The sequence below is a fragment of the Phascolarctos cinereus genome, unplaced genomic scaffold, assembly GCF_003287225.1.
Source record: "Phascolarctos cinereus isolate Bilbo 61053 unplaced genomic scaffold, phaCin_HiC Scaffold_9;HRSCAF=440, whole genome shotgun sequence".
NCBI classification, from domain to species: domain Eukaryota; kingdom Metazoa; phylum Chordata; class Mammalia; order Diprotodontia; family Phascolarctidae; genus Phascolarctos; species Phascolarctos cinereus.
In genome coordinates this window covers 253944599-253968008 of record NW_027556402.1, presented here as the reverse complement: position 1 = coordinate 253968008, position 23410 = coordinate 253944599, and the positions used below count along the sequence as shown (strand labels likewise).

General features: G+C 51.8%; 6 protein-coding genes and 1 non-coding gene across 7 annotated transcripts; 4 read left to right on the top strand and 3 right to left on the bottom strand.

Annotated features, from left to right (window-relative positions):
* Positions 1 to 27: 27 nt before the first annotated feature.
* Positions 28 to 5375, top strand: LRRN4CL (LRRN4 C-terminal like). The gene is made up of 3 exons (XM_020967986.2): positions 28 to 109; positions 430 to 723; positions 4254 to 5375. Exons 2-3 carry the CDS (start codon positions 462 to 464, stop codon positions 4994 to 4996), a joined length of 1005 nt encoding a protein of 334 aa, XP_020823645.1. The 5' UTR covers positions 28 to 109; positions 430 to 461; the 3' UTR covers positions 4997 to 5375.
* A 4167-nt stretch (positions 5376 to 9542) lies between these two features.
* On the top strand, positions 9543 to 13308 carry UBXN1 (UBX domain protein 1). The gene is made up of 10 exons (XM_020967987.2): positions 9543 to 9689; positions 10068 to 10152; positions 10520 to 10573; positions 10745 to 10851; positions 10972 to 11041; positions 11386 to 11577; positions 11682 to 11733; positions 11925 to 12038; positions 12828 to 13020; positions 13161 to 13308. The coding sequence occupies exons 2-10, from the start codon at positions 10094 to 10096 to the stop codon at positions 13208 to 13210; spliced, it is 891 nt and encodes a 296-aa protein (XP_020823646.1). The 5' UTR covers positions 9543 to 9689; positions 10068 to 10093; the 3' UTR covers positions 13211 to 13308.
* A 730-nt stretch (positions 13309 to 14038) lies between these two features.
* On the bottom strand, positions 14039 to 14844 carry UQCC3 (ubiquinol-cytochrome c reductase complex assembly factor 3). Its single transcript, XM_020967988.2, has 2 exons — positions 14566 to 14844; positions 14039 to 14342 (listed from the first exon to the last, which is right to left on the bottom strand). The coding sequence occupies exons 1-2, from the start codon at positions 14683 to 14685 to the stop codon at positions 14196 to 14198; spliced, it is 267 nt and encodes an 88-aa protein (XP_020823647.1). The 5' UTR covers positions 14686 to 14844; the 3' UTR covers positions 14039 to 14195.
* A 1474-nt stretch (positions 14845 to 16318) lies between these two features.
* On the top strand, positions 16319 to 17797 carry LBHD1 (LBH domain containing 1). The gene is made up of 3 exons (XM_020968335.2): positions 16319 to 16901; positions 17002 to 17164; positions 17512 to 17797. The coding sequence occupies exons 1-3, from the start codon at positions 16773 to 16775 to the stop codon at positions 17637 to 17639; spliced, it is 420 nt and encodes a 139-aa protein (XP_020823994.1). The 5' UTR covers positions 16319 to 16772; the 3' UTR covers positions 17640 to 17797.
* Positions 17798 to 17802: 5 nt separating this feature from the next.
* On the bottom strand, positions 17803 to 23380 carry CSKMT (citrate synthase lysine methyltransferase). The gene is made up of 2 exons (XM_020968334.2): positions 22485 to 23380; positions 17803 to 18904 (listed from the first exon to the last, which is right to left on the bottom strand). The coding sequence occupies exon 2, from the start codon at positions 18637 to 18639 to the stop codon at positions 17818 to 17820; it is 822 nt and encodes a 273-aa protein (XP_020823993.1). The 5' UTR covers positions 18640 to 18904; positions 22485 to 23380; the 3' UTR covers positions 17803 to 17817.
* LOC144455513 (small nucleolar RNA SNORA57) lies at positions 18994 to 19141 on the bottom strand. Its single transcript, XR_013484234.1, has one exon. It is a non-coding gene; the product is annotated as a small nucleolar RNA SNORA57 (small nucleolar RNA).
* On the top strand, positions 19376 to 21376 carry CUNH11orf98 (chromosome unknown C11orf98 homolog). The gene is made up of 4 exons (XM_020968336.2): positions 19376 to 19495; positions 19744 to 19868; positions 20674 to 20771; positions 20886 to 21376. Exons 1-4 carry the CDS (start codon positions 19457 to 19459, stop codon positions 20999 to 21001), a joined length of 378 nt encoding a protein of 125 aa, XP_020823995.1. The 5' UTR covers positions 19376 to 19456; the 3' UTR covers positions 21002 to 21376.
* Positions 23381 to 23410: the final 30 nt, after the last annotated feature.

Below are 23410 nucleotides of genomic sequence, written 5' to 3'. Positions count from 1 at the left end.
TGGGCCACGTTGGGAAGGTCATCAATCGAGGAATGGAAAAGGAGCGGCCCCTGGAGCAGCCCCCTCTTGGCCCTCTCATGTCAGAGCTGCTCACGTGTTGGGGGCTGGGGTGAGCTTGGTTCTTGTGGAAGCTATTAATCTTTGCATCTCACGTGGGGCCCTCATGTGGCCCAGGACTGGGGCGGGTTGGGGGCTGACACACTGAGAACTGTTCTGTCTCATGCCTCCCTCTATCCACTGGGAGGTGGAAGGCAGGAAATAAACTGGTGGGTGTGGTCGGGATTTGGCCAGAACAATTGTGTATGGACCCAGTTCTTGTACCTCTGTGCAGATGTGCTGTCCACACAGAAACTCATCGTCTTCCTCACATGCCTAACGCATTCCGCTCTTAAACTTCTGGCTGGTGTCCATGTTCCCCTTCCTTTCCAGGACCCTGGAAGCCTGGCCTCCAGCTGGGCCAGATGAATGTGGTTTTCCTCATCCCCAGTCCCGTGACTCAGACCCTGTGCTGGGACCAGCCCTTCTCTGTGCAGACACAGGACCACGGATGGGGGTGGGGGGAGCAGATCGTGACATCACTGCTGAGGCTTATAAAATCGGAGGCTCTTGATGAAATCAGGCAGCGGAGCTTAAGAGCCATTGAGATTCTCCTCCAGTGCTGCCATGAGAACTCCCCGCACCTGAACCACCGATCCAGAAACACTAGTCCAAAGCTGCTAGCTGGTGAGTGAGGCCTGGGCTTTGTGGGAGATGTCAGAGGTGAGAACTAATGGGAGGGCTTGGGGGGAAACCTGGCAGCAGATGAGGAGCCTGAAGGCTCCTTTGTTGTTCAGTCGCGTCTGACTCTTTGAGACCCCATTTGGGGTTTTCTTGGCAAAGTGGTTTGCCATTTTCTTCACCAGCTCATTTTACAAATGAGGAAACTGAGGCAAACAGGGTAAAGTGTCTCAGAGTCACACAGCTAGTAAATGTCTGATGTCGCATTTCAACTCAAGTCTTCCTGACTCTAGGTCTATCCCCTGTGCCAGCTAACTAGCAAGAACCCTGGAAGGTGTCTAGCTACCTAAATTTCACTGTTTTCTCTGTGTTATAGAAAGGCAGCCTAAAGGTAGTGGAGAGAACCACAGGTCAGGTTCTGTTCAAATCCTAATTCTTGTTCATATGCATATTGACTGTAGGCAAGGTCCTTCTTAGCTCTAGATCCTAGGAAATTCTGTCAAGTCATGGGCACTGGGCCAAAGGCAGCTCTGGCTAATTAGTGCATTAGCCTGATTTTGTGTGTATGTGTGTGTGTGTTGTGTGTGTGTGTGTGTGTGTGTGAGAGAGAGAGACAGAGACAGAGAGAGAGATCTGGGACCCTCTTGTTCAGTTCCTCTTTTGCTATCTCATTAGAATTTCCTCTGTTCCCTGACTCTCATATGGCTTTTATCTGCCCACCTCCTATAAGACATTGGAAAAGGGACAGTTCTAATTGACTGCCTTTTGTTTTGTTTTGATTAGTTTTGAACTTAAATATATGAAGCCAGAAAAAGAACGTTTCCATGTACACAGCATGACCTAAAATGAGGATTCACTATAAAACCATGAATTTACATCTCACCGTTTACTTTTTTAAAAAACTGTATAATAAATACTCTTGTTGTTTTCTGTGTTTCCTTCTACACTTTCTTTTATTCTTCTCTGCTCTTACTCTTACTTTTTGATATTTTTTCCCTTCTCCTCCCCTCCTTGCTCTAGAGAAGGTCACCATTAGACACAAACATGTGTGTGTGTGTGTGTGTGTGTGTGTGTGTGTGTAAAACCATACTATACACTTCCACTGATCATTTCTCTAGAAGCAGATAGCATCTTCCTTTGTATATCTTGGTACTTATTTGAGTATTTACAACACTCAAAATGTTCTTGTTTTTTTAATTAAACTATTAATTTTTAGTTTTCAACATTCACTTCCATAAGATTTTGAGTTTTAGATTTTGTCCCCCTCCCCCCCCAAGACAGCACGCAATCTGATATAGGCTCTACATATACATTCATATTGAACTTATTTTCACATTAGTCATGTTGTAAAGAAGAATTAGAATCAATGGGAAGAACCCTGAGAGAGAAGAAACAAAACAAAACAAAATAAGAGGGGAGCAAATAGTCTGCTTCCATCTGCATTGAGACTCCTCTAAGTTCTTTCTCTGTATGTGGATAGCTTTTTCCATTGTGGATCTTTTGGAATTGTCTTAGATCCTTACATTGCTGAGAAGGTCCAAGTCTATGAAAGTCAGTTATCACACAGTGTTCTCCTGGTTCTGCTCCCTTCACTCCGCATCAGTCCATGCAAGTCTCTCCAGGTTTTTCTGAAGTCTGCCTGCTCATCATTTCTTAGAGCACCATAGTATTCCATTACATTCATAGACCACAACTTGCTCGGCCATTCTTCAGGTGATGGGCATCCCCTCCATTTCCAATTCTTGACTACCACAGAAAGAGCTGCTATAAACATTAGTGTACATTGGGGAACATTTGGGTTCGACTCTGTCCTTAAAAGTGTATGCAACGTTCTTTTGGTGCTGCTCATTTCACTCTTCATTATTTCATTCAAGTCTTTCCATGTTGTTCTAAAATTCAGTAGCTTATCATTTCTTTTTTCTTAAATGTTTTTTTCTTTCTATTTTTGGTGAGGCAATTGGGGTTAAGTGACTTGTCCACGGTCACACAGCTAGTGAGTGTTCTGTGTCTGAGGCTACATTTGAACTCAGGTCCTCCTGACGCCAGGGCCTATGCTCTATCCACTGCACCACCTAGCTGCCATCATTTCTTATAGCATTCCATTAAAATAATATACAACTTGTTCAGCCATTCCCCAATGGATGGGCATCCCCTCAATTCCCAGTTCTTTGTCACCACAAAGAAAGCAGCTATAAATATTTTAGAACGTAGAGATTCTTTTCCTTTTTCCCTGATTACCCTGGGAAACAGACTCAGTAGTGGTGTTGCTGGGTCAAAGGGTATATAGGCAGTGTAATAACTCTTTGGGCATAATTCCAGATTGCTCTCCAAAATCGTTGGATCAGTTCACAAATCCACCAATAGTGTATTAGCATCCCAATTCCTCCATGTCCCCTTCAATATTTGTTTCTTTCCCCTTCTATCATTTTAGCCAGTCTGGTAGGTATAAAAAGATATCCCAAGGTTGTTGTAGTTTGCACTTCTCTAATCAATAGATTTAGAGCACTTTTTCATCTAACAATGGTTTTGATTTCTTCATTGGAAACTGCCTGTTCATATCTTTTGACCATTTTATCAATTGGGGAATGCCTCATATCCTTATAGATTTGACAAAGTTCTTTATATATGTGAGATATGAGACCTTTATCCAAGAAGCTGTCTATAAAAAGTTTTTCCCCAATTTTCTGCTTTTCTTCTGATCTTGGCTACATTAATTTCCTTTGTACAAAACCGTTTTAATTTAATGCAATTAAAACTATCCATTCCATACTTCACAATGCTCTCTATCTCTTGTTTATCCATAAATTCTCCTATCTAGAAGTCTGATAGGTAATATTCTTCTAATTTTCTTCTAATATCTCCCTTTCTATCTAGGTCATCTATCCATTTTGACCTTATCTTAGTAAACGGTGTAAGATATTGCTCTGTGCTCAATTTCTGCCAGACTTTTCCAGCTTTCCCCAAAATTTTTGCCAAATAATGGATTCTTATCCCCAAAACTCAATTTACACTTGTCAAACATAAGGTTGCTATAGTCATTTACTGCTGTAAATTGTATGTCTACTTCTTTCCATTGATCTACCTTTCTATTTCTTAGCCAGTACCAGATAGTTTTGATAACTACTGCCTTATAATAAAGTTTAAGATCTGATAGTAGCTAAACCTCCTTCCTTTACATTTTTATTAGTTCCTTTGATATTCTTGACCTTTTGTTCATCCAAATGAATTATTATTTTTTCTAATGCAGTAAATTTTTTTTGGTAATTTAATTGGATGACATCAAATAGATTAATTTAGGTAAAATTGTCATTTTTATTATATTGGCCCTGTCTACCCATGAGCAATTAATATTCAATCATTTAAGTCTGATTTTACTTATATAAGATTTTTTATAATTTTGTTCACATAATTCCTGAATTTGTTCTGGCAGGTGTACTTCCAGGTATTTTTTGCTGTCTGCAGTTGTTTTACATGTGGTGTCTCTTATGATCTCTTCTTGTAGGGTTAACTACTTTTTTCCCTTGCCCTTGTTATAGGTGTCATGCTGAGTTCAGCCTGTTTCCTGCAGTTTCTGGCTGTTGTTTTCTTTTTACCACACCTGGCTCAGTCTTTCTCTTCAGAGGACACTGAGGAAGAGGAGGAGGAGAGAGAGAAGACCCCCCCTCCTAAGAACAATCTGTGTGATTATGACCGATGCAGACATCTGCAAGTGCCCTGTGAAGAACTCCAGGGCTCTAATGGCACAGCCTGCCTCTGCCCGGCTCTCTCCAGTTCCCACAAACCTCCAGAGCCCCCTCGTCTTGGAGAAGTGCATATCTGGGCAGAACAGGGCCGGGCAGTAGTCCACTGGTGCGCTCCCTTATCCCCTGTGGATAAGTATTGGCTTGAGCTCTGGGAAGGAGGTGCCCTTGTCAGAACAGGCCCTCCTGTTCTGTTCAACGCTACCGTCCGAAGGGCAGAACTGGAAGGACTGCAGCCTGGAAGAGCTTATGTCCTCTGTGTGGTGGCCTCAAATGACGCTGGTATAAGTGCTGTTCCAGAGGGAGGTGGGGCAGATGGGACTGCCCTGCCCACCACCTTTCCGTTATTTGGACCCTGCCGCCATCTCTCCATTCCTCCTAGACCCCAGACCCTGGTGCATATAGCTGTGGGGATGGGGATAGTCCTGATTTGCATAAGCCTTGCTGCCTTGCTGTGGCATTTCTGTCTCCGGGAGCGCTGGGGCTGTCCCCACCAGCCCAGAGGTACAGCTGCTTCCAGAACCTGGGAAGAATTCTAGTGGTTGCAGCCACGAGCTCAAGGACCATGGACAGAAAAAAAAAAAACCAGTGGATGACTTCACCTTCAGAGAGTTGCTTGACTTCCCACACCTTAAGAAAGTGGCCTTAGGTCTATTGAGGGAGGCAGTTCCCCTCAGAAGGGAAAGTGACTAGATCCCACAGCCCAGCCTGGAGTTCCTCAAACTGCAGTGTGTGTAACATGAGCCCTTCCCCCTCTCCCCTAGGTAAGGGTGAAAAGCTGCAACCACAGAGGAGCACCACTTCATGTGTCTGGGCTCTGATCTTTAGATCAGTCCTCCTGGAGGGAGGAGACTTTGCTTTTCTCTAGTAGTCTTTGCTTCTTGCTGACTAATAAACACACAATAATGGAGCCCATAACCTCCTTATCTGTAGGTTTTTGTGTGAGCATGGCTGGGGTCAATGGAGTACTGGGGAGAGGGAGGAAGGGAAACTCCTCCTTGGAGCTGTGCCAGAGAGCTGACTGGCTGTGCCCACCATTGCTGCCACTGTGCCTAGAACAGCTGTCTAGGCCCTGGGGTGCAAGGACTCTTCTCCCCATTTCACTGATGGACAAACAAGCCTGAGAAGGTGAGGGGACTTGCCCCTCACCATCTGCCTATGCCAGGGGTGGGGAACCTGGGGCCTGGAGGCCACATGTGGCCCTCTAGGTCCTCAAGTGCGACCCTTTGACTGAATCCAAACTTCACAGAACAAATCCCCTTAGTAAAAGGATCTGTTCTGTAAAACTTGGACTCAGTCAAAAGGCCACACCCAAGGAACTAGAAGGCCACATGTGGCCTCAAGTTCCCTACCCCATGCCATCACCTTGAGGCTTGCCAACTGTCTGGAACATGGAAATGAACTCCAGTCTCCTGAATCCAAATGCCAGGTTCTTTCCAGTTTGGGAGACATACCATCTCCAAACACGAATAAGTAACTTTTCTGCTCCCATCATTTTCAAAAAGCAATCTCAGACAGGAATAGGTTCAGCTCCTGGATCTGGCCTTGTGCCTCCCCCTTCTCGTTTTCAGCCTGTCATCCCCCCACCCCTCTCTCCTTTCTTTTACTGCTTCCCTGCTCCAAGCTTTATGACCCAGGCTGTGTTGTCATGCACTGGATTTAAAATCTAGCCCAGCTGCCTCCTAGTTGTAGGACTTTCTGCAGACCTTTCTTTCCCAGCTGGAAAATGAGGGGATTGTATCAGAGGGCCTTTGATTTCCCTTTCCAACCCTGACATTTTATGACCTTCCTGAAATTCCAGCTGTCCTCTCTCAGGAGATGTGTACACGGGTGGAGTCCTCTTAGCCTCTGACTCAAGCCCCTGGAGGCAGCAGAGAGCAGATGGTGGGCAGGCAGGGCCCCTGGGGCTGTGGACAGAGCCCGAGGGCCACCAGCATAGGCCCAGCCTTGTGCTTCCCAGCTCCCTCTGGCTCTGTGTCCCTGCTGAAGGGGAAAGGCAGGCCAGTCAACAACAACAACTATGGCACTGTGTGCCAGGCACTGCTAAGTACTGGGGATTTTTTAAAAAAAGGTAAAACCAGTCCCTGCCCTCCAGGAGTTCACAGTCAAACGGGAGATGTCAATCAGTAAATATTTATTAAGCTCCTACTATATGCCAGGCACTGTGTGAAGCAATGGGGATGAAAAGAAAGGCAAAACCAGTCCCTGCCCAAGGAGCTCCCAGTCTAATGGGGGAGAAAACATGCACATGACTTTGTACCAACGAGACAGAAACAGCCTGGGCTGCATGTGACTCACAAGGGAAGGCCTTTCTGTAGTGGTGGGACTTGGGCTGAGCCTTGGACAAGGCAGAGACGAGGAGAGGGAGAGCTCCCAGGAGGCGGGGTGGCCAGCCCAAAAGGCCAGAGTCTGAAGTATCTTGTTCAAGCTGGCTCAAAGAATATGGGGAGGAGGGGGAGGCATAAGATAAGAAAGTGCCAAGTTATGGGGAGCTTTAAAAGGAAAATGGAAGCTTTTAGATTTCATTCTGGAGGTAACAGGGAGCCAGTTTAGTGAATGGCAGTGTGTGTGTGTGTATGACAACACACACACACACACACACACACACAGTCAGTCTTGCCCTCTAGACCTGCCTCAATTTGACAGCGGAGTGGAGGATGGACTGAAGTGGGCAGACCACTCAGCAGCTATTGCAATAATCCAGGCATGAGGTGATGAGGGCCTTCACCTGAGGCAGGCATACAGGAGAAAAGGGAGTGAACAGGAAATGGGTTGTAAAGGTGGAAGCCATAGCTCCCTGAAATTGGTCAGATGTGACAGGTGAGAGAGTGAGGAGCTGAGGATGATATCTAAGGTGGGAGCCTAGGGGACTGGGAGGATGATGTTACCCCGGACATCGATGGAGAAATGAGGAAGGGGGAAAAGGTTTGGGAGGACAGATAATGAGTTGTTTTAACATGTTGAATTTAAGTTGGCTACAAGACATCCAGGTTTAAGCTATCCACTAGGCAGCTGGAGACATGAAACTAGAGTCTGGAAGAGAGATTAGTGCCAGACAGATCTGAGAATCGTCTGCATAGAGATGACCATTGACTCCAGTGAGCTGATGAGATCACCAAATAAAATAGGATAGAGGAAAAAGGGAGACTCCAGAGCAGGGCTGGGGTTAATCATGAGTTAGTGAGTGTGCCAAAAGGAATAAAAAGGACAGATCCAATAGGCAGAAGGAGAACCAGAGGACAGCAGTGTCCCAGACAAGAGTGTCAAGAAGAAGAGGGTGACAGAGCAGTGTCAAAAACTGCAGAGGACTGAGAGAAGGCTCCTAGCGGTGGCAATGAAGAGATCACCGGTCCCTTTAGAGAGGGGGATTTCAGTTGGACAACGAGCTCAGAAACTTGACCGGAGAGTTTAGGATGGAAAAAGAAAGGAAGTGAGAGCATTGGTGGTAGATTTGGCTACCAGCACAGCCAGAAATGAGAGAAGAGATCTGGGAGGATGGTTAACAGGGATGGACCAACCTGGTGCATGTCTGTAGGCAGTAGGGAAGAAGTAAGGAGGCAAGGAGAGATTGAAGGTAAGTGAGAAGGGGGGGTGACAGAAGGGGCAGCCTTGTGGAGAAGACAATAGAATGGGACCACTTGTGCATGGAAAGGGGTTTGCCTCTGCAAGCAGAAGGGCCAGATCTCATGTGAAATGGGTGAAGGAAGAGACAGAGGCAGAAGGCTCTGGGAGCTGAGGAGGAGAGAAGAGGGAGCACTTAGCAAACGGCCTCCATTTCATCCGGCAAGGTTCAAAGCTGAGAGGGTGGGGAGAAGGGAAGCCATGAGAGGTTGGAGGAGGGCTAAAAGGTTTTCTTACTAGCCTTAACCACTGAATGGGTGTTGCCTCAGTCAAACTGAGACCTGTTAAAGACCTTAGCTTAAAAAGGCACAGGTCCCCCAGTGAAACCTGGGCCATCTCCAGTCATCCTGATCTATATCTCACCATTGGACTCAGATGGCTCCAGAGGACAAAGTGAGGCTGGTGATTTAACAGAGCCCTGCCTCACTTAAATCCAATACGCTTGCAAGTCACAGCATCACCTTCCTGATGTCACGGTTTTCTCTGAGAACGAAGGACTAAGAAGAAAAGGTCTGGAAGAGTACTGTGATAAGTAGGAAATGAGGGAGCCCTAAAAGGTCAGCCTTGCTAGGGCCAGGGCCCAGTTAAGATGAGTAGATGCGGTCAGAACCATTTGGGGATTTGCTCCCACCTTGCTCCTCAGCAGGTGAATAGAAGCCCAGGCAGGACGACTGGATAGGACTCTGGAAAAGGACTGAAAAAGGCAGGGTAGAATTGAACTGGCTCACCGGGGGTCCACAGCGGGAAGGGGGGCAGAGAGTAGCTAGAGGAGGGGTGAAGGCCCAGGAAAGAACTCACTAAGGAGTGCAAGAATGCTCTCCCTCCTCTGCTCCAACCACTGACCTCCCTGGCTTCATCTAAATCCCACCCTCTACAGGAAGCCCTCCCCAACCCCTTTTAATTTAATTCACCTCCCCTGTTAATTATCTCATTATCAAGTACATAGCTTGCCTTATACATTTTTGTTTGCATGTTGTCTCCGCCACTAGATTGCAAGCTCCTTGAGGGCAGGGACTTGTCTTTTGCCTCTTTTTGTATCCCCAGCACTTGTGCCTTGCACATAGTAGGTGCTTAATATTCCATGATTGAAGACGGATAACGGGGTTTGGGCCAGCAAAGCCTAAGGAGAGGAAGGACGGCAGCAAACGGCGAACAGATGGGAGGATCTGAGGTCAGGACCAGGCAAGGGGAGGCGGGAGCGTTTGCGGGAGATATTGAGAGGCTCCGCTGCGTGACTCCTGGGCTAAGCTCCTCAGCTTCTTCCTCGGCTCCGCGTGGGAGAGGGCCACGGAAAGGTTGCCAACTCTAAGCGCTTCACTCCCCCGGCCAGAATGCGGGGATGCAGAGGGGGTTGCCTAGGAAACCAGATGGAACTCCTCCCCCTCCCACCAACGCGACCACGTGCCCTCGAAAAGCGAAGTCGCTGCCTTGTCCCTCAGCAGGTCCCGTAGACCGCCCCTCCTCCGGGCCAGAGCATCCACGTGACACAAACACCGGCACTTCCGACTTCCTCGGCTTCCTCCACCTTCACGCTTACCCCTCGACCACCCTGGGCCCCCTCCCCCGCCACCTCCCACCAGCGCCCAGCGTGTCCGGAGCCGCCGAGTCTGGGTGAGGGCGCGCGACGCGGATCGGGAGGGGCGGGAGGAGGCGCGCGCAGCCCAGAGCGGGCTCGTGCCTGGGGCTGGGGAAGGGAGGGAGATGGCGAGCTGTGGGAAGGTGCGCGTGCCCCAAGGGGGCCCGTGGTCTGGCTCCGCCCCATCCGCGGGCCCGAAGGCGCGCGCTGCCGAGCCTTGGGTGGTATAGGGGGGAGGGAAAGGAGAGGTTGCACGCGCAGCCCCGAGCGGGCACGTGCTCCCACGCAGAGAAACGTAAAGGAGGCGGAGGCAAGGCGGGCGCTCGGGGGGGGGGTTCGTTCTTTGTTCCGCCCCTTTCCGGGAAAGGAAGGGGGTTGCGCGTGGCCCCCGCCCTGACCCCGCCCCCTCCTAGGTCCCGGTGGAGGCGGAGGCGGCGCCATGGCGGAGCGGACGGCTCTGGAGAGTCTCATCGAGATGGGCTTTCCGCGGGGGCGCGCGTAAGGGAACCCGTCCCCGCCCCCGCGGGGGCGCGCGGCCCCAGTGTCCCCAGCCCCTGCCCCCGCTTTTGGGAGCTTCCCCCCGGCTGTTCCCGCCTCTTCCCCGTGGGAGCCCCGGAATGTCCGCGGACACGCCATTACCGCGCCCCTCCCCCCACTACCGCCCCTGCTTTCCCCGCCCCAGGCTCGTCCCGGGGCTGAGCCTCCCCTTCGGAGCCTGGGTCCTGGGCTGCTCGGGACGCCCACCCCCCTCTCCCAGGCCTCCTGTGCACCCGCAGCTCGGGGCTTGCCTTTCTTGGGCTGCAATACTGGGGGGGTGTCTGCGTGACCCCGCCCCCCCAAGGCTCACCCTGGTTTTTGTCCCCAGGGAGAAGGCTCTGGCCCTCACGGGGAACCAGGGCATCGAGGCTGCGATGGACTGGTGAGAGGAGAGGGGGGCCCAGGGGGTGATTGGGAGTAAAGGGGAGCCGGTGGTGGCCTGGGGGCGGGGTCCTGGAAGAGGAAAGAAAGTTGTAGGGTAGGTGGAGAAGCCAAGCTCAGGGTTCTGGCCTCCAAGCAGGCCCCAGCTCACTAGGTTGCCCCACTCATCTAGGTTGATGGAACATGAAGATGACCCGGATGTGGATGAGCCCCCAGCTTCCCCCCTGGGACACTCCTTGGGGCATGAACCCCCGTCCTATGGGGGAGGCAGCCCTGAAGGTCAGAGCCAAAGGAATAGGTGGAGGAGTGGCGCCTTCTGATTAGGGAAGGGATGGGGACTTGGGAAGATGTGGCAGGGCTGTAACAGTTGGGGACATGATTTGGGTCACCTCTTCGCAGGGCCTGGGTCAGCGAGGGTGGAAGAGAAGCCACCTCTGAGTGAAGCGGAGAAGCGGGAACAGACCAAGAGGTACAGGACACTGGGTCTTTCCGTCCTGCTTTTCTCCCTGAACCCTGGACCTAGCAGGGTCTGCCTTCTGTTGTTGGTGTTCTGCATAGCCCACCCCAGTTGGTTAGCTCCTCAAAAGTAGGGGCCACATCTCTAAAACATTTTCTGGTCTCTGCCGGTAAAAACACCGTGCTGTGCACGCAGTAGTTGTTCGGTAAGTATTTAAAATAGCTGAATACCTACTCTTTTCATTTTCATTTCTCCAAATTACCATCAGATCCTGTTTTCAAAGTCTTCCTGTTCAAATTTCAGTTACCACCATTCTCTCCCTCATGGTTGAAGACTTCGTCCTCTCTCTAATCCAGGATGTTGGAGCTGGTGGCCCAGAAACAGAAGGAACGAGGAGAAAGAGAGCAGCGAGAGGCGGTGGAGCGGGAGAGGCAGCGTAGACGGCAGGGCCAGGAGCTGTCGGCTGCACGGCAGCGGCTCCAGGAGGATGAGATGCGCCGGGCAGCGGAGGAACGCAGGAGGGAGAAGGCTGAAGAGACGGCAGCTAGGTCAGGGGCCCCAGGTGGAGGTGGAGGGCAGGAGGAAAGGCTGGCAAGGGGGGGCCGAGGTCACACTCATCCTTGTGATTCTCCACCTTCCTCCCCATCTTCAGACAGCGAGTCCGGGAGAAGATCGAGAGGGATAAAGTAGAGAGAGCCAAGAAGGTGGGTTACTTGGGAGAACTGTCAGTCAAAGGATCCCATTCGTAAATATCAGGATAGGGTCAGTTATGGGAAGACTTCCCAACTCTGCTTTGTTAGAGGCCCTTAAAAGGTGGACAGAGAACTTGAAAATGGGTGTGGGAGGGGGCTGTGGATTAAGGGTGGACTCTTAGCTATTTTTCCTCAACCCCTAGTTTGGTGGCACCGGATCACAGATCACTTCCCCTGCAACCGAGCCAGGCCCTGTTCCTCCTTCTCCCAGTCAGGAGCCTCCCACCAAGCGAGAGTATGATCAGTGTCGCATACAGGTGTGTGTGTGGGAGATGATCCTCTGGGTGGCTGTGGGCCTTCCTCCAAGCCAAGAGCCATATGGACGTGCTAACGCCACAGCCTCACAGCTTCTTCCCACTGTCCCACGTTCTGACCTCTGTTCCCTTGGCTAAGTCTTCCTTTCCTTCCCAGATGAAATCCTTACCTTCTCAGGGAGCCTTTCAAAAACAGCGGCGAACTAGCCAACTGACCTTCATCCTGTTTGAACACTGAACCCCCATAACATAAGTCCTGTGACATATGCTGACCTTGGTACTTGTTTGTAATTTTTAGCATTTCAGCTCCCTGGGTCCAATCTGTTACATCTCTCTTGCAATTGTAAACTCCCAGAGAGCAGGGAATGGGCATTTCTAACTTACCACGTCCAGCCTCCAGCACAGCCCCAGAAAGGTGCTTTATAAACATTTTTTTATCATGGTTATGATGAGTCCCTGTAATAGCTTCATGTCTTTTTCTTGCAACTTTTTATTTAAGCAACTGGAGGCAGCCAGGTGGCAAAGTGGATAGAGCAGTAGGCCTGGAATCAGAACACCTGAGTTCAAATTCCGCCTCACGAATTCACGAGCTTTGTGACCCTGGGCAAATCACTTAACCTCTGCCTCAGTTTCCTCATCTGTAAAATGGGGGTCATAATTAGTACCCCCTTCCTAGAGTTATGAGGGTCGGATGAGATCATTGTAAGGCACTTAACAGAGGCTGGTACGTAGTAAACACTAACGTTAGCCATTTATCCTACACTTCCCCTAATACTTGATTCTCTGCCCCAGGTTCGACTGCCTGATGGGACATCCCTGACCCAGACGTTCAAGGCCAGAGAGCAGCTGGCCGCAGTGAGACTCTATGTGGAGCTCCATCGAGGAGAGGAACTGGGGAGTGGGCAGGACCCCGTGCAGCTGCTCAGCGGCTTCCCCCGGCGGGCCTTCTCTGAAGCTGACATGGAGAGACCTCTGCAGGAGCTGGGTATGGGACTAAGGAGGCGGTGGGACAGGAGACAGCTTGAAGTGGATCGAGGTTTCCGTGTTGGATGTTAGGAACTGGAGTCTTTAGAGCAAAAAGGGAAGATCTGCTTGCCTGAATGTCCTCTCTTCTCCCACCCACAGGACTTGTGCCTTCCGCTGTCCTCATTGTAGCCAAGAAGTGTGCCAGCTGAAGGGGTCTCCAGCCTCCTTGCCTTTCCCCTCAAAACTCCCCCCACCTCTGACAGAGCACTGACATCCCCTCCCTAATAAACATATCCTGAGTCATGTATGTCAGGCTCCTTCCTGAGGGGCTGGGAGGGCGGAGGAGTCCAGGAAAGGAAAGTAGGTGAGGGGGAGGGCTAAGGCTTCCCAGACTTGTTCACATCAATGTGGTTTGTCCCCCCGATTGTTGCCATTTTACTTTGGCTGTTGAAAAAGGGTCCATGCTGGTGAGTTGTTCAGGTTGGGCCTGGCCCCTGTGGTCTGTGCTACAGTGCTCCCCACGTTCAGAGGGACATTAATGGTCAACCCACACCAGAAGAGGACCCTTGTTTGCAGCCCAACCAACAAGTGGCAGGGGGCCGGCCTTGGCCAGAAGGCCCTGAGGAGATCCCTCTGCCGCGTGCCTCCCCACACACAACCACCTTGTCTCCATCCAGCCAAATGTCCCGAGTGCCTTCTCCTTTCTTTCCCACCCCGGTTTGTCCTCAGCGTGCAAACATAAGGCCCTTCCCACTCCTGCTAAGTGTTGGTTCTCAAGGAGCAACTGTGTCCTCAGCCCAAGCCAAAAACCCTTCCAGAACAGGACTAGAACCTTGTCCCAACCTTCCCAGAGACTTTTCACCCAGTGCCAGTCTCTTTGTGGGCCAAGGGGCACAGCAGCTGAAATCTTTGTGTTAACCTTTACTCTGGGGATGGGGAAATGTAATTCCACGTCATTTTCTCGGTCAGAGAAGGAAAGCCAGAGACTGACGTGCAGTGGGAGAAAACGGTCATTCCGTTTTAGACGCCTGCCAAAATTCACGTCAAAACCCAGGGTTTATTCCACACCGGTGTCCACTTTCCGTGGGAGAGAGTCCCGGCCCTCAGTCACCCAGGGGAGGCGCAAGACAAGAGCCCTGGGGAGCCGAGGAGGTGAGGGGCATCCTAAGTCCAGATGGGAGCCAGGAGAGGGCCTCAAGCCTCCTTCCCGCCCCTGGGGTTCCAGTCCTTTCTCCAGGCCACGTTCTCGTGGGTCTCTACAGCTTTCCGGAGCGTGTCCATCCACAGCATCTTGGTTTTGGTCGCTTCGTCCCTTCGCTGCGGGTTCCTCTCCGGAGTGTCCTGGGCAGGACCAAAGAGGGAGGCAGGTCAGGGGCCGTGGAGGGCGGCCTCCCCAGCTGTCCCACCCCAGCTAGCGCCCCTTTCTGCAGGCGTGCCTCCGCTGCCCAGACAGCCGGTCAACTCCCCGCGGGCTCCCGTGCGCTCTGCACGCCGGCCTGCCCCGGCTCCGCTGCCGGGTGCCGTGCGCCCGGCAAACAGCAGGCGCTTCCTCTAGGCAACCCACCTTGAGCAGATCGCGTGTCCGCTGCTCCCCCGGCGGCACCAGCACGAAGAGGAAGAGCCCCAGGCCCGCGCCCGAGCCCAGCACCACGGCCGCCTGCAGCACCTTGCCCAGCGACCCCATGGCCTCGGCCCAGTCGCACTCCCTCTCCGCCAGCTTAGAGAGGCCAGCGCGGGGCCATCGAGACGAGAGACGCTGCACTCCGCGGGCGGGACCGCCGGCCTAGAGAGGCCAGCGCGGGGCCATCGAGATGGGGCTGAGGGAGACCGGAAGTCGGAGGCTTTAGAAGGGGGACAACAAGACGCAGAGAGAGGCCCGAGAGCGCCTCCTGCTGCTCTTCCTCCGACTTCGTAGAGCCTGGCGGGGTTGCTATGGCAGCCGGGGGTGGAGAACGCCGAGTCCTCCAATATGTGCCTGGGGATGCACGCCTGGGGTCTGCAGAGAGCTGCCTTTGCTCCTCGCCCGCGGAGCCGGCCGTGCACGTGCGGTTAGCTTCCCTTGAAAACATCGCGAAGACTCGGGCTGCCAGATGTGTTTGGAGAACCCAGCTCTTCATCTAGATGTCCATATGATGACTGATCGTGACAGTGTGAAATGAGATTGTATCTGTAAAGCGCTTAGGCGCCACATAAATGCTATTGTCGTTGTTATGTATGCTTTAATCTGCACCAGTTGTCCACCGCCTGCTTGAGACATGCCTCACGTTCACATTCAGGTTACACTGGTCACTGATTGCAGACTATCTATCATTGTTCTTTTCCTTTACATTATTGATGTGATCGTGAAGATTGTTTTGCTCTATATTCGATCGTACCAGTGTTCTTGGATCTATCCACAGAGTCACTTATCCTCTCCCACCCTCAGTTTTCTCCTCTTAAAAATGAGGATAATAATAGTACCTACCTCACAGGGTTGTAATGAGGATCAAATGGGATATAGTGCTTTGCAAACCTTAAGGTAGTGTATAAATGCTAGCTTCTATTATTAGTATAAATAAAAAAGCATTTATATTCAGTGTTTACTACATGCAAAGCCCTGGGTTGTGCTGGGGTTATAAATAGAAAGTCAGACAGTACTTTCTCTCAAGTCATTCTAAAGGGTGACATAACACACCAGTTTCAGCTCCCAGTCAGATGGAAAGGTCCCATGGCCTACTCATAAAATGGTGTTAGTTTCTGATGTTGAATAATTTGGCAGTGCCAAGAACTTTGGTGGCAAGAAATTTCTTCTCTGGGTTTTGCCTGGCTCCTCTTCCACTAGGCTTCCTTCTCCAGCCAACTGGGCTGGAAGCAAAGCTATTCTCAGGGGCTCTTGGTGACAGGATCCTGGGCTATCTCCATGTGGGTCAGAAAAGAGGTGATCAGGGTTTGACTTACTTGTTGCCTCAGGTAAGCCAGCCTGCTTTGCTGCAAATGAGGGCTTTAGGCTCAATCTTTTTCAGCTCTAAAACATTCTATTCCTCTATGATTCTAAAGACCCCTGGATGGGAGTTGGGAGATGTGGGATGAAGTCCTAGCTTGGTGACCATGTTCCTGTGACTCTTGGTTGCTCGTCTACAAAATGGGTTGGATTAGTTATCCTTAAGGTCCTTCCAACTCTATTAATTTGTTTGTACAATACTTGGCCTCATAGCCACCCTGTGAAGTAGGGACTATATTCTAAGTATTAGTATTACCATTCTATATATGAGGAAACTGGTTTAGAAAGGTATAGGGATTTGCCCAAATCCTACCATCTAATCATTAAGTCTAAGGCAGCTATGTCTGTTGTCTCTGCAAGGGTCTGATTGGGCTTAAGTATGTCAATGTGACCCCAGATCCCATCCCCCCCACCCTTACCTCCTTTTGTGAAACAAAACACAAAAAGCTGCTTGATTTTATGGTAAAGGTCTCACAAAAAGGATCCAGAGCCATGTATTCAGGTGCGGAAAGGGAAAAATAGCATGCAATCCCCCTCTCTTCTTCTTCCAAGTGCCAAACTTTGCTCTTCCACAATATTTCCTCCCCCTCTGGGATCCATAATCTCCCTGCTGCTTGGCAGCCTCCTTTCCTCAGATGCGATTAAGGGGCCAGTTTCCAAAGGAGATTACAGGGGCAAAGTCAGTCTCCCCTTCCGTGGGAATCTGGGCATAAAGGGTCTGGGGACAGAGGGGGACACCGGCATATTGGGAAGATCTTTGAGTGGAACAATTCCACTGTCACCCTGTCACGATGGCCTTCCTGCCTAGGAGCAGTGAGGAAGAGGAGGAAGTATCTTGGCCCAGCACTAGCCCAGGCTCTCCCTGGAAACCAGACCCTCTGAATCAGGTCAAGGACTTGTGGGATGACCAGGACATTCAGGTATGTGCTCCAAGCCCTCTTCCCACTTTGGCCTAGAACCTCCTCCAAGACCCTGCCTCTCCTTGTTTCGGATTCTGAGTCAGCTTCTGCCCTGCCTTAGGTTTCTTCTCAAAAGCCCCATCCACCGTCCATCACCGTGGAAGCCACAGATACAAATGAGGTGGAAAGCGGGGAGCTCAGGTGGCCTCCCGAGGAGCTGCTATTATCAGACAGTGAAGAGGAAGAGGATGAGGCCTTTTTCCAGGACCAAGATGAAGAATCAGGTGAAGAAAGTATTGGGGTGGGAGCCCTACAGATGGGGACAAATGGGGGAAGGGCCAGGAAGGAATGAAAATAGGCAGGAAGCAACTGTTTAGGTGGGAGAAAGAAGGAAACCAAAGGGGAAATAATGAAGGTGGAAGAATTTTCTTTAACCCCAAATGGCAGAGTAGAGGAAGACATAGATTCAAATCCTGCCCCAGAAATTTAACTTGGTGACTCTTGGCTTCACCTGAGCCTGTTTCCTCAACAGTGAGATGGGAAGAATCAAATCAAAGTGGAGTGTAAAGGGCTTTCTTTCTCTGGCAACTTAAAACACTTTGGAAATGTCAACATGGTTTTCCCACCCCAGGCTGGGCTTGGTGCCCCTTGGATCCCAGATCCTCTCTAAGAACCCTCAATCCTGGATCTGACTGGGAGCAGGAGGAAGAGGAAGAAACCTGGGGGGAGAGTGAAACCTCCTGGATTTCTGGTGAGTGAGATGAAGACTCCTTTCTTTATTTCCTCAATCTTGGGGCCATTCAAGGTCTCCACCCCAACCACCACCAACCTGGCCGGTAGATGAGACCCTATGCTTCCCAACCCCCACCCCCAGCAAAAGGGAAACGTTATCACCCACCCCTAAACTCACACACAAATAAAATGAGGAAGATTGGTTTTATTGAACTGCATGTACGAAGTAAGCAAAATAGTCGAGTCCCCTAAAGGGTCCCAGTTCCTGGACTGTCACCAATCTGCTGCCAGCTCCTTGCTCCAAGCAGGGCATGCGGACATCAGGGTCCTCATCTGAGAACTGCACTAGGGTGCCCTTGGGGGCCAGCACCCGCAGACACTCAGACAGCAGCTGCTGTGCCCCAGTTTGGCCACCCCTGGCCACAGCATCCCAGGTGCCTTTGTCTAGCACCAGTTGGAAGGATCCAGAAGGACAGAGAGAGCCCAGGTTCCTGGCATCAGCCTGCAGGAAATGCAGACGGGAAGCAGGGTGCTTGGGGTGCAATTCAGGGTGGTCTCCATGCCCTTCCAGCATGCGCTTCATGTGAGACACAGCCACTGGAGAAAAGTCCACCCCGAGCACATTCAAGGGCAGGGGGCACTTGGTGTAAAGTCCAGAGCACAAATCCGAGGTCCCACAGCCCACATCCAGCACCTTGAGGGGGGCCACTGCTGACCCCTGGGGAGTCCCTTTCTGCAACAGGGGCAGGAGAAGCCCCTGAACCTCTTCATAGCCAAAAAACCAGTCGAAGTTAGGGAGACTTCCGGGCAGCGCCTGGGCGTGGAGGCGGTCCCAGAGGCTGGGATCGGAAAGGCAGCTGCCGGCCAGGGAGCCCGCACAGAGGCGGGACAGGGAGAGGGCAGCGGTCAAGGGCGCGCGCTGGGAACTCAGTTCCTTCCCTCCCACATTCCCCACGTCCAAATCCCTATCGGGCCAGGAGCGCTTCACCCTGTTCGCCCCGTGGAGAAGTCTACGAAGCAGTGCCATCGGTAAGGTCGCCAGGGTCAGTCTCGGAGGAAGGACGCAATGCCAAAAGAGGAGCAGGGAAGGGTTCGGGACCACGGCCAGGCCAATTCTGAGCCCGCAGCCAAGTTGCAGAACGCTCCCTCCCCACCCCGCACCCCGAAGGAACGAGGAAGAAAGGTCAGACCCAGACTGCTCTCAGGGAGTGGACTTTATTCAATTAGCGGACCAAAGGGGAGAAAGGAGGAATGCGGTCGTTCCTGGTCTAGTGGCGGCGGCGATCAAGGCCCTGAAACAGAAGCACAGCAGATGAGCATCCGAGGATGCGGGGAAAGGCGGGAGTATGCCACGCCCCCCCTCTCAGTCCCTCAAAAGGGACGGTGTCCCGGCGAGTGAGGATAGAACCGGCGGATGGGGAGCCGCCGGCACCGAAGACATGACGCCGGGGGAACCAGGGTCCCTTGCTCTGCCTCCGTACATAACGGGGGCCGGGACCGAGCACCCGGCCCCCGCCAAGAAATGGAGGCGGGATGTGGAGAAGCACGAGGCCGTGTCTCCGAGAGCCCCGAGCCCAGGCGAGGCCCCTCCCTTTGAACGCCCCCGACAGCACCCTCCACTGGAGGAACACCAGCCACACTCACCGGCTCCCCGGCTGGAAAGGAGCACCCCCGGCTGCCTGCGCCGTATTTATAGGCAGGCCCGCCGTCCCACCCCCCCCTACCCCCCGATTGGCCGCCTTCTGCTAGGGGGCGGAGCCTCCCCCGAAGGGGCGGGACGCGGCGAGACGCTCTCGTGGAGCCTCGGAAGCTGGAGTGGCTGCGCTGAACTCGGCAGCTGGAGCATGGGGGCCCCCGGGGGGAAGATCAACCGGCCGCGGACGGTGACTGCCCGGGGCCCCACCCGATGCCCCCTAGCCAGGCCTGGCCGTCTTCTTAGCTCCCGGCCCACGCCGCCCTCGTGGCCCTGCGGCCCATGCCGCGCCTGCCCAGCACGGGCCACCCGCGCAGGCCCCCCCCCGGTTGCCCCGGTTCCGGCTCCTCCCCAGCCCCCTCCAGCGGCGTGGCCGGGAGGGCTGGGCTCTAGAGCACCCCCTCCCTCTAACTGTGCTACCCTCTCCTTCCCTGCCAGGAGCTCAAAAAGAAGTTGTTCAAACGGCGCCGGGTGCTGAGACGGGAGCAGCGGCGGCGGCACCGGGTGGTCGGGGCGGTGGTGGACGAGGGGCTCATTACTCGCCATCATCTCAAGAAGCGGGCGTGAGTCCCCCATGACCCCCTCCCTCCCTGGGCTTTCCCACTGGGACCAATCCGCTCCTTTGACGATCTCTCTTGAGCCCTTCCTAGACCTTTTCTCCGGAGGGAGGGCATTCCCGGCATTAAGGGATGGCCAGTGCAAAGGCGAGGTGATGGGAGATAGAGGGCCTTGTTTGGCTGGGTGACGACTGTCTCTCTGTTGCATTTCCCAGTACCTCGGTCAGCTTTTTAGAGTCCCAAGGCTGTTTTAGAGCTGTCTCAAGCATGGCATTGAGCGCCTAGGAGTCTCTCAGAGCTTTGTTGATGGGGCGTGAGTGGAGGTGGTGTGGACCAGCTGGTCTGTCCAGTGGCTTCTTAAGATCCCATCCCCCTGACACGAGTGGCCCTGTTAGTTGCCTACATTATGTTGCTTGAGCCTTCCTCAACCTGTCTGCAAGGGACTCCCTGCCTCCCCACCACCTTGGACCAGGAGACTGAGCTCATGCTGACCTTGCCATCTGTGCCCCACCCCCAACTAGGGGAGGGCTAAGCCAGAAACCTGGAGGCCCCTGGAGAATTCAGGCAATAAGCAGGAAGTAGCTATTGTTACTTACTATGTGCCAGAGATAGAGGCAAAAATGGGAACCTTCTTTGGGGGTATACATATCATATACATACATACAAGGTGTATACATATAAGGAAATTCAAAACATACATAAAATGCAAAGTGATATCCCTGGAAAGGGACGGGGAAATCAGGAAAGGCTTCCTGTAGGAGGCAGTGACAGAGCTGCCCCTGGAGGTAGCTTCTTTGCTCCTTCCCTCTAGTTCCAGTGCCCGGGCCAATATTACCCTGTCTGGGAAGAAGCGAAGGAAACTTTTGCAACAGATCAGGCATGCCCAGAAGGAGAAGGCTGCCATGGAGGGTGAGGAGGATGGAGGGCCTGGGAGGCTGGGAGCAGGGGAAGGACTGGGGCCTCTTGAAGAAGAGGTTGGAGGGCATTTTGCTGTCTAACGTTTTCCCCTCACTTCTCGGTCAGTGGAAGCCCCACTGAAGCCAGGCAGGACCACTGAGGCACAGCCTAGATGGCAGAAGAAAAGGAAAACTGGAATTATCCAGGATGTGGAGATGGAAGACCTAGAACGAGACAGCTGAGCCCAGACAACCTCAGAAGAGGCCATCCCTTCAGTTAGGACAAGAATGATAGGCTTTTTTAATTTTTGGAGGCAATTGGGGTTAAGTGACTTGCCCAGGGTCATACAGCTAGGCTGGATTAGAACCCAGGTCCTCCTGACTCTAGGGCTGGTGTTCTATCCTATTTGCCTCCTAGCTGCCCCCTTCCCACCATAGGCTTCTAAAGTTACATGCCTCAGACCTTTCCCTTCCCTCCCCTCCTATGCCTCATGATTCAAGTCCCTTTGCTGGGGGCAGGGGAGTGTCAGATACTGTTTCCTGTGCTTCCTGGGGAGGAAAGAAGGGAGGCCAATGGCTCAGTAGTGATAAGTTTGTAATAAAGTCATTTGAGTTCTGGCTGGAGTGTCTATGTGAGTCTGTGGAAAGAGGAGGATAGTTTATACTTAAAAAAAAAAGACAGAAAAAACTTCAAATGGAATAAATTATTTATGAAGCCTTCAAAAAAAAAAGGGGGGGATAGGGTAAGAACCAGGGAGCAAAGCCAGAGGCAACCCCTGAGACAATCCCTGCCCCCAAGACTGAGGGTTTAGTGTTTCAGACTATGATTTGCTGACAGGTAGCCTCTCACAGCCCTACGTTCAAGGAGATCTGGGTTAGTCCTTTCTTTTTCAATGTTCTTATCTATAAACTTCCTGACCTACTTCCTGACCGCAGTTGTTCAAATCAAACAAAATGGTAGGAGTAGAAGAAGGCAGGTAGGTGATTCAGTGGCTAGAGCACTGAATTGGAAGTCAGGAAGACCTGAGTTCAAATTCTCCCTCATATTAATAACCCTGGGCAAGTCACTTACCCGGCTCCCTTGATTACCTGTAAAATGGGGATAATAGCACCTGTCTCACAGGGTGGTTGTAAAGATAGGTTGAGAATAGTATCTGTAAAGTGGGTCCTTAAAGGGATGTGTAAATGCTAGGTATCATTATATGGAAATGTTCTGGGGAGTAGGAGGCAGGGTCCTATCACTCAAGACTCTTGTTGATGACATAGCGATACCCAGTCTTCAAAGCCCCATTTCCACCAGGAGCCTCCTTGCCCTCATGAATCTTTGCTCACCCCTTGTATAGTTTGTCCCACGCTCCACTGAGATCGAATAAGATGAATATTTGTTGACTGTTTAGCACAGTCCTCAGCTCATAGTAGGTGCTTAATAAATGCTTCTTTCCTTCCCTCTTGTCCCTCACTCTCCCCTCCCTGCCCCCTTCCCATATTGTTTTGGTTTGTTGAGTTGTGTGTGTGTGTGTGTCAGTTTATGGAGAACAGACCTGGCATTATACCGTCCTTGTCCCCAGATGCTTAAGCAATGATTTTGTTAAGTGATTGGATTTGTACGGGCTCCAGAAGAGTGGTTAAAGAGCTGAGTTAAATCAGGCACACTAACCACTCCGAACAATTGATCTGAAAACCTGAATCCCGAGAAAATAAGCAAGGTGTAAAAGGGGCACTTTACCTTATCACATCAGGACCCACAATGTGCGTACCTCCCTCGCTCTGTGGCCCTGGCAAGATCTCCAGCTCCTGCCCTGAACCCGTTTTTATATCTTCTGTGAGGCAGGTGCCATATCCACCTCATTTTACAGATAAAGAAGTTGAGGCTGAGATCAGGTGACTTGTTGGTGTCTGAGTGTCAAACCTCAGGTCTTCCTGACCTTGTCGCTTGTCAGTCCTTCCCATCCCTGACCGTTATGGTCCCCTCCTTTCCTCCTTAATGTGGAATTGATACACATTTTAAAATATCTGTGGCATTTACTCGTGAAGCTGGTGTTACATATTGAACAACTTTTGTTTCATGTGTTCAATTTTAAAAGCAAATGAGTCAATTTTGTTGCATTTTTTTGCTCAGCAAATTGTCCAAAGAAAAAATGTGTTCAAAGAACAGGAAGGCTCAGTCACCGCCAATCCCTTGGGTGGATCCAGGGGAGATGACAGATTGTTCTGTGGCGCCAGTTTACTCCCTTTCTCTCCGCGAGCCCCCAAACACAATGGATAATCAAGCATTTATGAAGATCCTAAAGTGATGACGGTCTAAGTCGCTGCACGACCATCCTGGGAAGGAGGTGCTATTATCCCCACCGTACAGGACATCCTTACATACATGGCGCCCTATCGTGTCCCGTGCGTGTAGGGAGGATGAATGTGGCAGAGCGCTGCGGAAAGCGAGGCTAGGTCTGTCAGACCTCAGTCCCGTGCGACGTTCTTCCTTCTAGAATTCGCTCACAGTGGGTGGCCAGGGTCTCAGTTTCCCAGGCTGTAAAATGGAGGGGTCGGCCTAGCGGGGCTGCCCGCTCTGACGTTGATGGATTGGCTTCGGGGAGGATGGCCCCGCCCCTTCCCTCCTCAACCCCGCCCCTCCTTCCTCAGCCTTGCAGGGACCGG